This window comes from Pezoporus wallicus, unplaced genomic scaffold (assembly GCF_028554395.1).
Source record: "Pezoporus wallicus isolate ANWC-B61680 ecotype Strahan unplaced genomic scaffold, APGP_CSIRO_Pwel_v1 contig_4238, whole genome shotgun sequence".
NCBI classification, from domain to species: domain Eukaryota; kingdom Metazoa; phylum Chordata; class Aves; order Psittaciformes; family Psittacidae; genus Pezoporus; species Pezoporus wallicus.
In genome coordinates, this window is record NW_026637932.1 from 2,542,696 (window position 1) to 2,559,678 (window position 16,983).

At 50.0% G+C, this 16,983-nt stretch overlaps 1 protein-coding gene and 1 long non-coding RNA gene across 7 annotated transcripts; one reads left to right on the plus strand and one right to left on the minus strand.

Moving 5' to 3' along the window:
* Positions 1 to 1,214: 1,214 nt before the first annotated feature.
* LOC130598723 (uncharacterized) lies at positions 1,215 to 2,118 on the plus strand. The gene is made up of 2 exons (XR_008972065.1): positions 1,215 to 1,454; positions 1,555 to 2,118. It is a non-coding gene; the product is annotated as an uncharacterized LOC130598723 (long non-coding RNA).
* Positions 2,119 to 2,735: 617 nt separating this feature from the next.
* Positions 2,736 to 10,153, minus strand: NRROS (negative regulator of reactive oxygen species). 6 transcript variants are annotated; one of them, XM_057408362.1, is made up of 5 exons: positions 9,381 to 9,686; positions 9,091 to 9,226; positions 6,524 to 6,637; positions 5,824 to 5,947; positions 2,736 to 5,573 (listed from the first exon to the last, which is right to left on the minus strand). In XM_057408362.1, exons 4-5 carry the CDS (start codon positions 5,929 to 5,931, stop codon positions 3,606 to 3,608), a joined length of 2,076 nt encoding a protein of 691 aa, XP_057264345.1. In that variant the 5' UTR covers positions 5,932 to 5,947; positions 6,524 to 6,637; positions 9,091 to 9,226; positions 9,381 to 9,686; the 3' UTR covers positions 2,736 to 3,605. The 6 variants fall into 6 exon arrangements, with proteins under 6 accessions (XP_057264345.1, XP_057264347.1, XP_057264342.1 ...); XM_057408364.1 differs by lacking the exons at positions 6,524 to 6,637; positions 9,381 to 9,686 and adding an exon at positions 10,023 to 10,153; XM_057408359.1 differs by lacking the exons at positions 9,091 to 9,226; positions 9,381 to 9,686 and adding an exon at positions 7,370 to 7,598.
* Between the last annotated feature and the right edge of the window lie 6,830 nt (positions 10,154 to 16,983).

Here is a 16,983-nt window from a genome sequence, read left to right on the forward strand (position 1 = left end):
CCCTCTGCCTCTCGGTGTTAACGAGAGGTCACAAGGCCCTTTCCTCCAGCAAAGCCACCTCTTCAGCAGCGCTCCCATCGCAGTCTCTGCAGGTATCCCTGTCCCAATCCTCCGGGATTGTGCCCGCAACCAGCTTCCGAATTCGGACAGTACTGTGGAGGAGTTCTTCAGCTCGTGCCAGCATAATTACAATTCTTAGTTCAAATAACCGCGGTCGCTCTCTTTCCAGTTCCCCTTTCAAACGGTCTGCTCCAGCTGCTGCTCCAAACCGTTCCTTGCCAACAGTCCTGTGCCTGTGCCCAGCACCTTCCCGACATGGCGCCGGCGCTCCCTTTACCACAGCCGCAGCTCGAATCGCAGGATCGCCCGTGGGCCCCACCGCTTCACCTTCACCCGGTAGAGAAGGGGCGCATCCCTGCCTCCGTGACAATTCCTATGTGGACACCCTGCCGGCTATGTCAAGTTAAATGTCATGGAGCCACCAAATTGAGGCTAAATGAAATTTATTGTTCAAACCCAATTAAAGCTCCATCAATACCAGCTACAGGTTTGGGATGTCACATGGATTCGTCACTACACTGCTGAATCCTAAACTTTCTGACCAACGATCCACATGTGACAAAGCACAATCACTCACCCAAAAGGGAGGACTCTCAACCTCAAATGTTACCTTAGACAACGTCCCAACCCAAGGTGAGAGTCCCCAGCTGCAGACCTGCTGCTCCAAGGAAGACTGACTCCAAATGGCTGCCCAGTGGGGCTCCTTTTATACCCTGATCTAACCTGAGCTGTGCTCAGACACGGTCATGTAACCCCCCATGGGCTCAGGACCCAACTTCCTGTCCCTGCACCCTCCAACCAACACCATTGTGTATAGGGCAAGAGCTGTGCATGTGGGGAGCTTTCCTGGGCTCTGTGGTGGGAAGATATTGAGGGCTTTGGTCAGGGCTTTGTCAGGGTGGGTGCAGCTGCCATGAGCCTCCATAGAAAACAAATTCAGCTACAGAAGATTTCATTTCATGATGGGCACTAGAAGCCTGTCCCATCATTTCAGGTGCAGTATTACACCATTCAGGAGCAGTAGCAAAACCCCTGAATTTTACCATGAAGCTTAGGTTCTATGGCTCATTGCTGAATAACTTAAAGCAACAAAACCAATTTCCTCAGAGTTGATCTGTAAAGAGAGCAATATCAATTCATGGCTGTGTTTTGGGGGTCATTTTTGGTTTTGTTTTTCACTGTATTCAGGAGGTACAAGTCACTCAGAATAATTAACAGCATGTTCAAACTTGAATTGTCTCTTCTGAGAAAATTTGTTTTCTCACTCAGGGATCATAGCAGCGTCAGCAAGACAGAGGCTTTCTTACGAAGAACACATTAACCTTTCTGACAAGTCATTGCTGCAACAATCAGCAATACTTTTCTGGAGTGTTTCTGACCCTATCCAGCCTCAGGTATTTCATCAGCAATTTTGATATGTCAGGTGTTTAAACAACAAGAGAACAAGCAACCTGAGTGATTTGTATTTCTCAACTCTTTTGGTTTGCCTTCTAGCTACTGTTGGAGTGTCCTAAAGACATCTACTGCTTTCAGTTCAGCCCAAGTGACCCAAATGTCATTGTGGGTGGCTGCATCAATGGACAGGTGTTCATTCTCTGCCTATGAATAAAACTGGATATTCCTGTATATTTCCTTACATTATTAAAATAAGGGTGAAGAGCTGTACTCAGCATCCCTAGTAACACTTCCTGACACAGTCTCAGAAATTCTCTGATCCTGCACTGAAGTTATGCATGGATACTCCATAGCTGAGCCATTACTGTACGGTCATTCTTTGTAGTACTGGAACATACGTCAAGCTGTAGAGACTCTCCTTTTTGTAGATGCCGAGACAAGTTCAGCCTTTTACTGATAGCATGAGATGGAAGTGGCAACACTTTAAGGACTTCGATATTTTAAAGACTTCCTAAGTTCTAGTGTAGAGAGTGAATTTCTTATTTTTCCCAATCCTCCATGAACTGTGTATCCCGACTCAAACCAGTAGATAATCCTTGCAGTGAGAGACTAGAAAGGATAAGAAACCTGATGAGTTCATTAAATAAACCCATTATCACACTATATTTGCTACCTCATTAGTCCATCTTAATAGCTTTACTGCATCTTCTGCAGACTGGAAAAGGCCCTACGGAGCCATGAGCATAAAGCCACTCCAGGTCCCAGCAGGGCTTTTGAGTTAACACAAACCACCACCACTTCTCATTTCCACCCACAGTAACTCTCCGAGGAACAAAGCAGCACTTCCCCAGGTAGTGCTGCTGGTACAAGAGTGCGGGTACTGCTGTGAGCAGGGCTGGGTGGAGAAACCCCAACCACCGCTGGAGCCACCAGCCCATGGGAGCAGGAAGGAGGGCATATGCAACAGGGAGAAAGGCTTTCTCTTGTTTCATCTCCTTTGCATCTGTTTAATCCAGCAGTTACTGGAGAAAAAGAAATCTGCAGCAAAATACTGCAAGTGATTTAACTTACTCTACTGTCTTTTGATCAGTATTTTACACTGTTGCAGCCTGGCCTATTTTTAATGGGCTTTTCTAACTGGAATTGTGACTTAACCAAGCAACACACCCCAAAACACATCTTTCAGCCCTGCTGACAACACCTGTCTTACCGGCACACACACTGGGGTGACCCAGGGCTGCCTGTGTGCTTGCTGGAGCTGCGGCCACAGAACCCTTCTCTGTAGTGCCCTGGTGGTGCAGCTCCAGCCCAGCAATTCATGGAGGCTGTTTGCAGACCTGGAGGATGTTTTGCAATAGGGAGCTGGCTACTGGGGTGAATAAATAAAAGAAACAGCCTGAAGGAGGGTGGGGGAACACGTTTGGGGGAAACTGTCCATGCCACTTTGCCCAAGAGGTGTTTCGTGTCATGTCTGCTCAACTTGATAGGCTGAGAGAGCTGGGCTTGCTCAGCCTGGAGAAGAGAAGGCTCCAGGGAGACATTAGAGCAGCTCCCAGTGCCTAAAGGGACCAAAAGAAATCTGAAGAGGGACTTTTTACTTGGGCCTGTAGTGATAGGACAAGGGGGAATGGCTTTAAACTGACAAGAAGGGAGATTTAGTTTAGATTCTAGGAAGAAATTCTTCCCTGTGAGGGTGGTGAGGCACTGGCACAGGCTGCCCAGAGAAGCTGTGGCTGCCCCATCCCTGGCAGTGTTCAAGGCCAGGTTGGACAGGGCTTGGAGCAGCCTGGTCTAGTGGAAGGTGTCCCTGGCCATGGCAGGGGGTTGGAACTGGATGAGTTTTAAGGTCCCTTCCAACCCAAACCATTTGATTCTCTGATTCTGACTCTTGCCAACAACAGCTGATGGTTTCTGCTGAAGACTTGGAGAATGTTCAGCATGGCCTCAGGCTGCATCACCAGACATGGCCCCACACCCTTCAGGTACCCTTACGGCATCCGTAGCAGGAGCAGTAGTTCTCCCTGCACCCCCTGGATGCTCCATCCATCATGACTCCAACTCACCCACCTTGGAGGGGTCACTGCCTGCAATCCTGACAACTCACTCGCATGCAGCATTCCCGAGCCCTTCCTCCTACTACTCCTCAGCCATCAGCAAGAGCTGGACACCCCACACCGAGTTTTAACCATTTTCAGCAGCTTCGGCTTGAGTGTGAGGAAGACGATGGCAAAGGCCACCAGGAGCGTCAGGCAGGTGGGCAGGGCCAGCACCAGGTAGAGCAGGGCCAGATCGGCCGTCTGCCAGCGGCAGCTCCGCAGGACGGGCTCGGGCAGTGCCCTGGGGCTCAGCGTGCGGGAGGCATAGCTGCAGGTCACCTCTTGCCCGTCAGGGACACACAAGCCCTCGACCCGCTGCAGGGAGTCCCACCAGCCCAGGGTGCAGCAGTTGTAGGGGTTCTGGCTGAGGTAGACCTCCCGCAGGCTCTTCCCCAGTGGTGCCTGCACCACGTCCTTTGGCAGAGCCGGGAGGTAGTTGTTCCGCAGGTTCAGGCTGCGCAGTTTCAGGGCACCCAGTGAGGTGGGGAAGGCAGTCAAGGAATTCCCCGAAAGGTCCAAGTGCACAAGGCTGCTAAAGGCAGAGAAGTCCACAGTGGTAGAGGAGAGACTGGTGTTCCTCAGAGACAACACCTGCAGTGTCAGAGCAAGGTCCTGCAGCCACCCCAGCTCCCCGGACAGTACCTGATGGTTGTCGGAGAGGTCCAAATGCATCAGCAGTGTTCCCTGGAAGGGGTGACCACCTAGTCCCCTCAGACCACAGCCAGCCAAGGAGAGATGAGTCAAGGTCTTGACACCCCTGATGTCCACACAGGGGGGACTCTTTGCCTCACCTGCAACAACAGGCTGGGGACAGAGTTCAACCTGGTTGTGGCTGAGGTCCACAGTAGTGATCTTTCTGGTGTAGGTGAAAACCCCAGGAGGAAGCGTCCGCAGCTTGTTGGTGCTGAGGTTGAAGAGCTGCAGGTTGGGCAGGACATCCCTGGCACCCACCTCCACCCCCAGCTCCACCAGCCTGTTCTGGCTGAGGTCCAGCTCTGTCAGCATGGCTAAAGGGTCCCTCTCAGACAGGTGAAACATCTCCAGGCAGTTCTGGTTGAGCTTCAGGTGGGTCAGGGAAGGCATCTGGGCCAGGAAACCCTCCGGCAGGTACCAGAGCTGATTCCAGCTCATGTCTAGAAGGCGCAGGGAGGAGAGGTTGCTGTGGCAGATCTCATCCCAGAGGCTGACCGTTGTGATGTTGGTGGAGTTGCCATCAACGAGCAGGAACTGCACTGTAACATCTGCCAGGGATGTGCCATTGGGAAGACGTTGGTAGAAGCTCATCTCATTGTCCTTCAGCAGCAAGGAGTGCAGCTTGCTTTGCCGCGGCAACACAGGGAAGAAGAGGAGGTGGTTGTGGGACAGGTCCAGCACCTCCAGCTCAAAAAGGTCATCACTTTCCAGGGCCAGAAACCACTCAATGACATTGTTGCTGACATTGAGCACCCTGAGCTGGGTCAGCCCAAACTCTACTACACACGGGAGGTAGTTGTAAGCTACATTGAGCCTCTGCAGCCGCTGCAGCCCTGTGAAAGCTTCATCAATCTCAAAGATGTAGTTCTTCTCCAGGTTCAGCTCCAACAGCTGTGTCAGGCTCGTGAAGATGGATGAGTCCAACCTCATGATGATGTTCCTGGCCACTGACAAGGACTCCAGGGAAGACAGGTTGCAGACCAAAACTGATACCATGTCCTCAGTGAGGTGGTTTCCAGATAGATCCAGCATCCTCAAAGCTGGCAGAGCAGAAAAAGCAGCTGCTGTCAGTGAGTAGTTGGTGAAGAGAAGGTTGTCTGCCAAGGAGAGCACATGGAGGCCTTGGCTGCTGAGGAAGGCACCAGGCTCAATGAGCTCCAGCCGGTTCTTGGTCAAGCTGAGACACCGCAGCTGGTGGTACGAGAGCAGAGACTCATTGCCCAGAACCTGAATAGTGTTGTCATCAAGCAACAGCTCCTCGGTATCGCCTTGAACATCTCCTGGGACAGAGCTGAGCCATCTTCCAGTGCAGTCCATGGTGCTCTGCACCTAAATCATGAAGTGGATATGTAATGCCACCCTCAGAGGCAGGAGGTGGAGAGAAATGGGGAGGGAGAAGTCTGGGGAGCAGAGCGAGGATGGAGGAGGTGGTTCTATGCTTAGAGCCTTGGCACCCAGTCCAGTCCTTCACTAAGCTAGTAGCTGAGAGGGGGAAGGACTGAAGATGCTGAGGCGTCTGGGATTTTTCAGGGCAAGACCAAGCAATTGGAAGCATGAGGGTTTGCAAGGGTGGACTTACAAGCTTGCAGCTGCCAGAAGATGTTGCCCAGGCTGTGACTGCCCTGCTTCCCCATCCCAATGCCAGGAGGACCAGAAGCAGGAAGAGACTAGGGAGCGGGGCCTTCATGTCAGCAGCAGCACTCCTGCAGAGATGAAGACAGAAGTGAAAAGGTCAAAAACTGCTCATCCCAAAAAGCGTAGGTTTTCCAGGGAGTCCACCATGGCAGTGGTGATCCTTGTGCACAGCAGGCCTCCTGCCCATGGCTGCTGCCTGCAAGCACACACCTCCCAGCATTGCCCCAGGAGCACTCAGAGGCAATGGGCTCCCAACAGGCCATATTGGTGGCAACCATGAGCTGCCCATGGAGAAGTGGTGAGGAACCCCAGCACTGAGCCCACCCACGCCATCAGGAGCCCTTGGAGGGTCCACCCAGGAGAGCTTGGAGGGCAGGAGAAAAGAAGGGATGGGGACTGGGCTGGCAGCACACATGGGAAAGGCACCATTGTCACTGCACAGCTGCTCACAAACACCACTGAGCTGCAACCCTCGAGAAGAGGCTTTCCCCCATGCCAGTGCTTGTGTCTTCTGCCTCTGGTGTCAAATGCTCTCCCAGGGGACACCAGCCCAGCCACCACAAGTCCCTTCAGCACCTGCCCCTGCTGGAGGTTCTCTCCTGGGGAAGCAGAGGGTCTCCAGCACAAGGTGCCCTGTTACTAACTTGGTGGAACCGGAGTTGACAGCATTTGCATCTGGGGAAAAGATGAACTTCAGGCAAATGAGCAGCAAGTTCTCAGCAAGGACTTGGCAAGTGGTGTCTTCATAACTGCCAGTGCTTGAAGAAGAAACAGGGTTATTTTTGGCAGCCCAGGTCAAAGCCTCCTAACAGAGAGGGAGCAGGGAACATATACTGGGTTGTCTCCTTCCTTGGGCCAGCCTAAAGCGATATGCTGGTGTTTTAATATGTCAAAACAGCATTCATTATTCTGGTGGGGATGGAGAGGAAGCCGCCTTCCCCAGGCTGGAGCTGATGCTCAGCAGCTTGCACCCTCCCAAGCCCTTGGTCTCCAGCAGCACCTTGCACCAGACACAGCGGCAGGAGTCCCTGCTTTGTCCTCACTGCAACCAAAACAATGGGGACTTTGGCTCTAGCTGCCCTTCAGCCCCTGAACCCCTCCATGGAAGCTCACACGTTCCTTCACCCAGCTCAGCCTCTTTGCCACCTAGCACTGGCCTCCCCCAACACCAGAAGACCTTTCATTCTCCCACACTCCTCCCTGGGGCTGCCAGGATGCTGCTCACCCAGCCAGGACAGTGACAGCAGCACCAGCAGGAAACCCCAGCCCTACAGAGAAGCCCACATGTGAGAGGACTGGGAGCACCTGAGGTGCTCTCCATGTGCACACCGGCACCGGCCCACACAGCCACGGCTCTTGGGAGCGTGGGCATCAGTGATGCATGGCCACCACAGATGCATGGCCACCACATTCAAGGCGGCAAGGGGAGCTCCCCAAAACCCCCCGGCAGGGCTTTCCCCTGGTAAAGGTATCAGGGGGCAGTTACTCACAGCGTGGTGTAGCACACAGCGTTGGCCCCAACTCATCCTGCAGCCGGTGGCCTCTCTGGTGTGCTCTTGGGGCCAAGGGTAGGTGCAACCTGCTGGGTTTTCTCTCCCACTCGCGTTCTCACTTAGTGCTAATATAGCCTTTGCGGAAGGAGCCAACGGAAACTGCAGTCACATGGAGGCAGAGAGCGTGGCCAGGCACTCTGCTTACTGATCTCAGCACTTACAACCCGGGTCATGCACTCGCACACAGCTCCCCAGCAAGGAGGAACCGTGGGGGCCGGGCAGGCAGGGAGAGAGATGTGAGGGGAACCAGCCCTTGTCAAGGGCCGTGTAGCTCCTGGCTGTTCCAGGAACAAACCAGCACTGGGGCCAGCCCTTGCACCAAGACCCCTCTGCGCAGTCCCAGCAGTGAAATACTGCAGGTTTCAGGCAGCAGTTAGTGACCAGGGAGATGGGGGGTTCCTGCCTGCAGAGCTATGCCACTGACCCTTCTGGCGCTGGAGAAAAGCCACCAGCTGGGCGGTACTCCCCCACATGGCAACTATTCCCGTGGTGTCCCCTGTTTGCCTCTGGCACGCAGCACAGGGGCTTCAACAGGAGCCAAAGGATGTCCTTTCCTCATGGAAAGAGGGAGGTACTGTTATTTCCCATTGCATTCCAAAATGAGATTGAACATGTCCCCAGAAGTGGAGTCCCCACTTTGGGACACCAGTGCCCAGCCCAGGTGAGATTTGGGGTGCTCAGATCCCACTGTCTACACACCTTTGGGTCACCTGGGGCTGCTCGAGATTTCAGCAAACCCAGCACTCAGGGTGCAAGTCAGACACATCCAGATACAGAGACCTCCCAAGTGCCAGTCCCTCTGTGAGTCAGCGTAAATGGCTTTTCCTACAACTGCCAAGGCAGAGCCAGACAAAAATCCACATTTCAAGGCAATATGAACAGGGAGGCCCCATTCCTATTCATCCCCATCCATCCCTGCTCTCTGTCTCCCACTGCACGTCTCCTCCCAGGGTCCTCATGCACACCCAAATCCCCAGCAAGCCCATTTGCCAAGGGGAAAAACAGTTTTCCTGGATTTACCTAGCTGGGAAAGGGTTCAAAACTACAGAGAAAGGATTGAGCCCTGTAACATGACCCTGCCTGGTAGGATCAGCAGGTACTGCCATGAATGTCTGTGCTGCACATCCAGTAGGACCTTCTGCAGCAGTTGGGAGATCAACAGTGTTATTGTGGCACACCAAGCATCCCACCAAGGGGCATCCCAGCCTGGCCAGACCAAGTGGCCCCCAAACTCCTGCAGCCAGCACAAATGATGAGGGAGGGATTATTTTCTGCCTTTTTTACCCTAAATTTCATTTCTTCGCTGTAAGGATCCTGAGCTCTCCCATGTCACTCACAGAAAAGCCCTGTGGTTTCATTTCCTCCATTTTCAAGGAAGTTTGAAGTGTAAAAATCAAGAAGGAAGCACTCCTCATCCAAGTGAACCAGAGCAGATGGCAGAAGCTCTGCAACAGGGCAAAATTCCCATGATGTTGCTCAAGGTCACACAAAGAGCTGAGACCAGCCAATGATTACAAACCCACTCCTCATCCCCAGATCCCTGCCACAAGCCCAATCCACACTAAAACCACTCATTTGATGCTCAGAGACACAGGAGCTGCCAAAGGTTCACTCCAGGGCTGGAAGGTCCTGGAGCTGTAAACCTTGAGCATTCTCACCTGTGGTAATATTCTGCTCTTGGGTGATCTGGAAGCCCAGAGGTGACCTTCTGATGAGACTTCCTTCATATGGTGCCACCAAACAAGGTGATGTCCCAAAGGTCAATCCATCTTCTTCCCTGTAGCCCAGGAGGGGCTGGGAGAGGAAACAACGTATGTCATCCCCTTCTTCATCCCCAGATCATAACTTTGACCAAACCCAAGCCAGTGAACCCCCCCTTTCCCCAGCAGTGAAGGTGCTCACTGACAGGGCACTATGGGATGGAAGAGCCCCCACAGCACCCAGCCACCCTGTCCTCCACAGAAAGCAGCCACACACCAGAGCTGGTCCTGCAGAGCAGGCACCAGCTCTGCGCTGGGGCATCTGTCAACAGTGCTGCATTTCACACTTTCCCCACATCCTGCAGCCATGTGGCTTTGAAAATATCCCAACACTGCTACTTGCTCCCCTCCTCTCCCTCTCGAGCAGCATTATGCCCCCAACCCAGCCCTCCTGGCAAGAAGTGGACGTGTGCTTTGAGGGGGTTTTATTTATTTTATAACATCAGCGCAGTAAAGGGATAGGGATCGAGCTGCCAGCAGCTGCTCTTCTGATCAGCTCTTCAGGAACAGCTCAGCAACACAGGTGGATTACACTGAAGAAAATTCAGCTGCTTCAAGCAGTGTCCACATGTAAAACAGAAATTCCTGCAGCTGCAGGATAGGACTGGGAATCCCCGTACAACTTTCCACCCACTGAGCTTCCTCCATTCCTCCCACCTCTTCCTTCCTCCAAATCATCTTTTCCCCTTAACAACCTTCAAATTGCCAAGCACAAACCAAGAGAAAAGTTGCAACATGAGGGCAGCCTCTTGGTCAACCCCAGGCTGCTGCACCAGAACCCCATGGGAAAGGGGAAACTGCAACAGAAAAGAGCAACCCCAACACCACACCTTAGCATGCCCCTTGTTTTCCTGCAAGAAATGTGATTTCTTCCAAAGTGGAATCACCAAGAGAAGGGTCATTCACAGCCCACACCACAGCAGGACCACAGCCTCGGATGGGTCAGGGCAAAGCAAATCAGAAATGTTTCTCCCACTGCAATGGAGAATTGAAGAGAATTAAGCAAGTCATTCTGCAAGGGATGATGGTGCAAAGCATCCCCGCAAAGCCTCTGGTTCCACTCAGCCTCCAGCATTTTGCCTGACAAGGAGAGGATGCAGAGCACCCCTGCAATGATGGGGAGATGAACCAGCTGCTCCAGGAAACAAGCCTGGGAGGGCTTCAGCAAATAGGTATGGAAACAGTCAAAGTCACCTAACATCACAATCCCCAGGCTCATGGGAAACTGCAAACAGAAAATATTAGGTAGGCTCGAGCAACCGACTCTGTCACAGCAGCATCTCACTTGCTGGACCTCCTCAGAAAGAGAGGAGTGGTCACAGGGTGAAGACCAACATTTCCCTCCAGCCATTTATTCCCAGGCACTGTGGTCAGTGATGACTCCGAAAAATAAAGAAAATCCAACTTTTATCTTTAAATCCCACACCAAATTTCCATTTGCTGCTTGGCTGAAGCATGCACAAGCAGTGCAAACATATCAAGAAGTTACTTAATTTAATCACCTGCTCTAGGAAGCTGGTCTACCATATCTCAGAAGCTGCTGGTAGCAGCAGTTACCTCTAATTTAAGATGAACTGTGAACATAAAAAAGAAAACAGATTGTACATTACATGGCCAAAAGGGAAAAGCTAAAATGGGCAACTTAACTTTAAGCTACAGCTTTTGAAGTTCATCTGGCTAAATTTCTCAACACTGCACCATTTATCACCAGGGGATAACTAAGGATGTCCCCTTCCAGGATGGTACAGATGCATTCATGTACATGAGCATGGCATCTCTGCAGCCCAGTGCTGCAGCTTAACTGGAGCTCTGCAAGAAGCACAGCTTCCCTTAGGTGTGTTTCTTGCAGGGGAAACCAAGAGACAAAAATCAGCAATTTATAATCAGCTTCAAAATCTTCTGCTTCCTCGCCCCCCCCCCCGCCAAACAACCTGTGTGCTTGTTTACCTTACCATGCTGTCTTCTTCCAAGGAAGCACATGCTAGTGCTGACATTCAGCCACCAAACTACAGCTTTCAGGCTCTGGTTTAGCAGCAGCTCATGTGCCTGGAACCCCTTGTAGCAAGAGCATCCTCCTCTGGGCCAATTCCATCCCCCACACTCCTGCTCCCTTTCCATCAGTAGCCCATGTTCCTGGCATGGTCTCGCTCCACAATTACCCATTTATCCACAGCCAAGCTCACCTTCACTCCTCAATTTTCAGCCACCAGGAGTCCATTAGTTCTTGCCAGGTGTTCTGGTGGAAAGAGGGTCTTCAAAGCAGCCTTCAGAATTAATTGTGTTTTTCTGAGCAAAGCTTGCTCACTTGCCTTTGCAGCAACGCACTGGTTTGGTTGCTGACACCTGCAGACATCGGGGCTGCATGAGTTCAGGGAGGAGGGGAAGGAAATAACCCCACCAGACTGAACATGTGCAGTGAGCCTACATGGACCCAGATGAGCATCCAGCACCATGGCAAACTGCATCCTTGGGCTTGAAGGACATTTGATTGAGGATGTAGACACCAACAATGAGCTCCTCTAATTTCATAGAGGATCCCTTTGACCTTTTAGTCTCCAGAAGATGCAAGTACCCTCTATGAGACTCAGAAGGTGTCAGAAATAGGTCTTAGTAGAAAGCAAAAAACACGTTTCTGAGAGCACAGGCCATTCGGGAAGGGAAGAGGGGAGCTGGTCAGCGGCTCAGCCGCAGCCACTTCCTGGACCTCAGTGCTGGGGGGTGAGGCTGCACCCTGGTTCTGCTCCCGCAGGCAGGTCCAGCACAAGCAGCTCCATCCCTGCGGTCGCCGCTCTTCCTTCTCCCACAGCTGCCAGGGTGCGAGATGTAAATGAGGAGGAAGCGGGCTGCAGAAGGGAGAGCCGCAGAAGTGAGCTCATTTCCCTCTGCTCGCCCGCACACGCGGCCGAGCCCACCCTGCGGCCAGGCCCCTGCCGCTTATCCCAGCCTTCACCCATCCGCCTTTCTCAGGCTGGGGGTTTGAGGTCTGCGCAAGGGATCCACCCCCACGGCAGAGCAAACCTCCTCCTCCGAGAGTGGCAGAGCATTCAGATGGTCAGGTCTTGAGAGCAGGGTACACTGCAGAACACATCAGATACTGCAGTAGCAGCGACTGGTATTTCTTTAGCAACTGGAAGCCAAGTGCATCCATTCCCTTACAAGACACTACTGGAAATCCAGACGCTGTAGAGAACTGCTTGCAATGCATCTGCAGAAATGCCTGAAGCCAGAGAAAACAACTTTCCTCCTAGATCTCCAGGGCTGGAAAGCTCCACAATCAGGTTGCTTACAGCTGAAGTTTGGCTTTTGGTGGAGGCCAGACCCAAAAGGGTTGCCCAAGTTTTCCACCGCAGGGTTCCCAGATAAATTTACCTTGGTTTTGTACTGTACGATAAAATAAACCATATACACCAGCATTTTCACCAGTTTTTAGCATAGCAAGGGCCACAAAGATGCTCTGAGGGCTGGAGCACCTCTGCTATGGAGACAGGCTGAGAGAGCTGGGCTTGTTCAGCCTGGAGAAGAGAAGGCTCCAGGGAGACCTTAGAGCAGCTTCCAGTACCTAAAGGGACCAACAAGAAATCTGGAGAGGAGCCTGTAGTAACAGGAGAAGGGGGAATGGTTTAAACTGACAGACAGAAGATTCCAATTAGATATAAGGAAGAAATTCTTCCCTGTGAGGGTGGTGAGGCACTGGCACAGGTTGCCCAGAGAAGCTGTGGCTGCCCTATCCCTGGCAGCGTTCAAGGCCAGGTTGGACAGGGCTTGGAGCAACCTGGTCTAGTGGAAGGTGTCCCTGCCCCTGGCATGGGGTTGGAACTGGAGGAGCTTTAAGGTCCTTTCCAACCCAAATCAGTCTATGACTCTGAAAACTGTCAGAGCTGGAGGCTGCAAGCCACCAAAAGGAGAAGGCATGGACAAATCACTGCTGTGACATCATTCAGTAATGCAAACCATGGCAAGAAAAACTACTCCCATTTGTAGTCACATGTACTCCCTTCCTGCTGCTGTTCTACTTAAGAGAAGTGAGTAATTCTGTCATTAATATGAAGGGAAGTGAAACTATCTCAGCTCCTTACAGAGCTAAGTGTATCCCACCCAGCTTTCCCCTCTGGCCAGGAGGGCAAGCATCCCTGCTACATGACATTCTCTCACATACAACTCTTCTCAAGGTGGACTACAATCAGGGCTGGAAGCAAGCCAAAGCATTCACACTCCAAAGTCTTCCTTTCCCATGTCTTCAGCCATGCAGCTCAGCATCCTTCCTTTCTAGCATGATCCCACATGATAGCATGGGACAAGTGACATAGAAAAGCCAGTCTGCAGGGCTCAGGATTGGAGCATCCTCGTGCACTTAGGGTGTATTCCTTGGTCTCCTGTGAGAAAACAGAAAATATTGCCAACATCCTGCAGAAGGGCTGAGGTGCCCTATGTCAGATAGAATACAGCCTGAGCAAAAAGTTCTCAGTCATCTGAGCACAAAAAAAACCCCACCTCCACAACCAAAAGCCAACAAAAAAAAAAAACAAAAATGATTTGTTAGTGGCAGACAGAGCCTGGAAAGCTTTAACCATGGCAGTATTTGGAATATTGCACAGAAAGCAATTTGGTGAACATCCATTTCCATACTGGCAGGTTTGTCCAGCACTTCATAGTTATTAAGTCACATATTTAAGCTGGTGGAGCATACTCTTTTAAATTACTATTTAAAAGTGACTGGATATGGCTTACTTCTCCTGAGCACAGGATGTTAAGGAAACAAAACTTTATACCATGGTTTAATAACTCACTTGTGGGCTTTTAGTCTCTAATCACTGAAATTTTTCTTCAGTTGAAGCTGCAACAAGTAATTTGTTACCCGTAAACAAGTACCATGGAGGGGTTTGTTTTTTTTTTTTTTTATGGAGAACAGACCATATCCCACTTACTTTGGGATTGAACACATTACTGAGCTACAGAGAGTCTAAGGAAAGTCATACTCACAGCACATGCTCACCTACATGAGCTGAAAGAAGGTCTGTGCTTCCTGTTTTTGATCAGGTTTTGTCTTGCCTCAATCTTCAACTTACCTGCTGCAAACCGAAGCTGATGGACTGCTTTAAACAAAGGCATCAGGAACAAAGGATGCCAGCATGTCTTGCTGCAGATACATTACCAAGCTTGAATGCTTGCATTTTGTAGCTGTAGCCTACACGCTGTTGCCAGCCAGCTGTTCTGACATCTGTCCCTGGCTTTGGAGCATGCCTCTAAATATGCACTGTACAAGTGAGAGCACATTCACAGCCTGAAGTCAGAAGTTCAAGAAAGGACAATAAAATTTAAAATAATTAAAAACGACTTTGCAAAATATACAGTGAAACAATTCGGGGTGATAGTGCCCATTCTGAGCAGTAAAACACTGTAGATATATAAAGGTTGCATGTCCCAGGATGGCCACTCATTTACACACAGCAACACTCCTGCTGTCTCTGGATATAACTACCGAGGTTTAAGCTGCAGAAACTGGGAGCTCACAAAAGGGTCAGGCACTACACAAAGACAAGAACAGGCAAAGTTACACTGTCAAACTCACCCCCATTCAAACATCGCCAGCAGGTTTTAGGATTAAGACAACAGAATAACTCAAGCAAACATGAAACAACTCCAGCAAGCTCACGGCACATGTGCAAGCACAGACATGGAAGAAAAGACACCCTTGGTTCTTGAGCTTGTGAAATTGCAGAAGAATAAACATCACTTGTAATATACAGTGAGATTTATTTTAAAATCTCTTTCCAGTGATTTGGTTTTTTTTTTTCCACAACTGCAATGGATTTATTTTTTTTAAATGTTTCTAATAGTTTTTGATAATATCACTGTTTCCTGGTCATAAATGCCTGAGAGGAAGAAAAACAAGTCTGGGAAGAAGCAGACCTTGGAACAGCAAGTGAGAATTTGCTTGAGCCTCTCAAAACCCTTTCTACCTTTTAAGATGATCTCTGAGTCACAGCTGTTTGCTGTCATTGCCACCTGAAATGCAAAGTTTTGCTCAGCCTAATTCAGGATCAAGGTTCAAATGAAGCAGGATATTTTAAAAACTCTATGCCCATTATCCACCTCTCAGCAATCCTCTGTTTTATTCAGGATTGTTTAGTTTGGTTTATGGAAGAGGACAGGAAACGACGGGGAAGGTTCCACATTAAACATTTACTTTGCTCCGCACTTCGGAAATTCAAAGCCTGGGTTCCCACAGCGCTCTTAACTTTGCCCTCTCGTGGAGAGGTGTGAGAATTCATTCACAAGACCCACAACACATCACACATGTACAGCATCACACAGCAGCGTGAAAGAAGCTGCTTGAAGTATAAACTAGAAGGCTCAGCACCACTGCAGGAAAAGGCTTCTGTATACATTTACCACTTAACTGATTGTCAACTGAATTATTCCTTAGCATGAGGTCGGCTACTATCAGAGCAATGTGTTGCACTCCTAACCATTCACGTGTATGTGGAAAGGATCCTAGAGCAGATTTCAGTAATGCCAGTTTCTGGCTACAGATGTCACCAAGTTGTCTTTATTGTGCAAGAACCAAGCACTGCTCTGGAGAATGGCAGCACATACAGCACTTATAGCTGTGTTCCTGCCAGCACCCAGAGCTATTTATATCACGTAAAGATTTAGCTAGAACTGAAATACCAGCATTGAAATACACGGCTTCAGGAATCGCTGAGGGCTGGTTACCTCTCAAATACTGATCAAACTATTATCAGGTCAAGCATTATTTTAATTGATTATCCCAGTGAAAATGGAAGATAATAAAATAGAGAGAGCCATCTGGACAACACCTCCATGTGTTAAGGAAATTCAAAAATGTGGATCATTGGTAACCAGAGAGAAAAGCTAGTATGTTCCAGTTTGCTATTGGATTCAGAGGCAGGCAGAGTACAGCCACATCAGAGGCAGCAGAATTTCAGCCCACAAGATCAAGGCCATCTGCTCCTGGCTAGTTTTGTAAACTGAAACACAGCCAGAAGTAACAAAACCAAATGGTGCTTGCTAGTAGAAGGCACATGCAGGACTCCCAGAAATGTGCACTCTCCATTGCACTGTAAGTGGAGAAAAGAACCCACTTTCAAGAAAATATCCTTACCAGGGTCAGTTTTCCATGTTATCTTAGAATCATAGAACCACAGAATAGTTAGGGTTGGAAAGGACCTTAAGATCATCTAGTTCCAACCCCCCTGCAATGGGCAGGGACACCTCACACTAAACCACGTCACCCGAGGCTCCATTCAGCCTGGCCTTGAACACCACCATGGATAGAGCATTCATGATTTCCTTGGGCAACCCATTCCAGTGCCTCACCACCCTTAAAGAACTTCTTCCTTGTATCTAATCTGAACTTTATGCATTAAGTTTATTCCATCAACTCCTCTGTCCTCTTATGGACAAAGAAGTCATGCAACTTCTGACTTCAGGTGAAAACAAGCCACCACCAAACCAAGAACAAACTCTGTCCCATACTGAGCTCTTCTCTTCCCAACACATAGAAACATGATCAGATCAGATGACCAACTGTTAAGCTCCCAACGGATTTCACAGCACACTTAAACTACAGAAATTCTGAGCTTTATTAAAAAGATAGACAAAATGCCCACTTACCAAAAGATTCTGGATGTCCTGGAGATTATGAAGCCAGTTTCTGTGAATCTGACTGATTTCTGTTATGGGAGCCATGAACTCCTGACCAAAGCAGTTAAATCACTAATCAGGGTAGGGAAAACACTTCAAACAGCTTTTAGCTGGCTTTGAAGC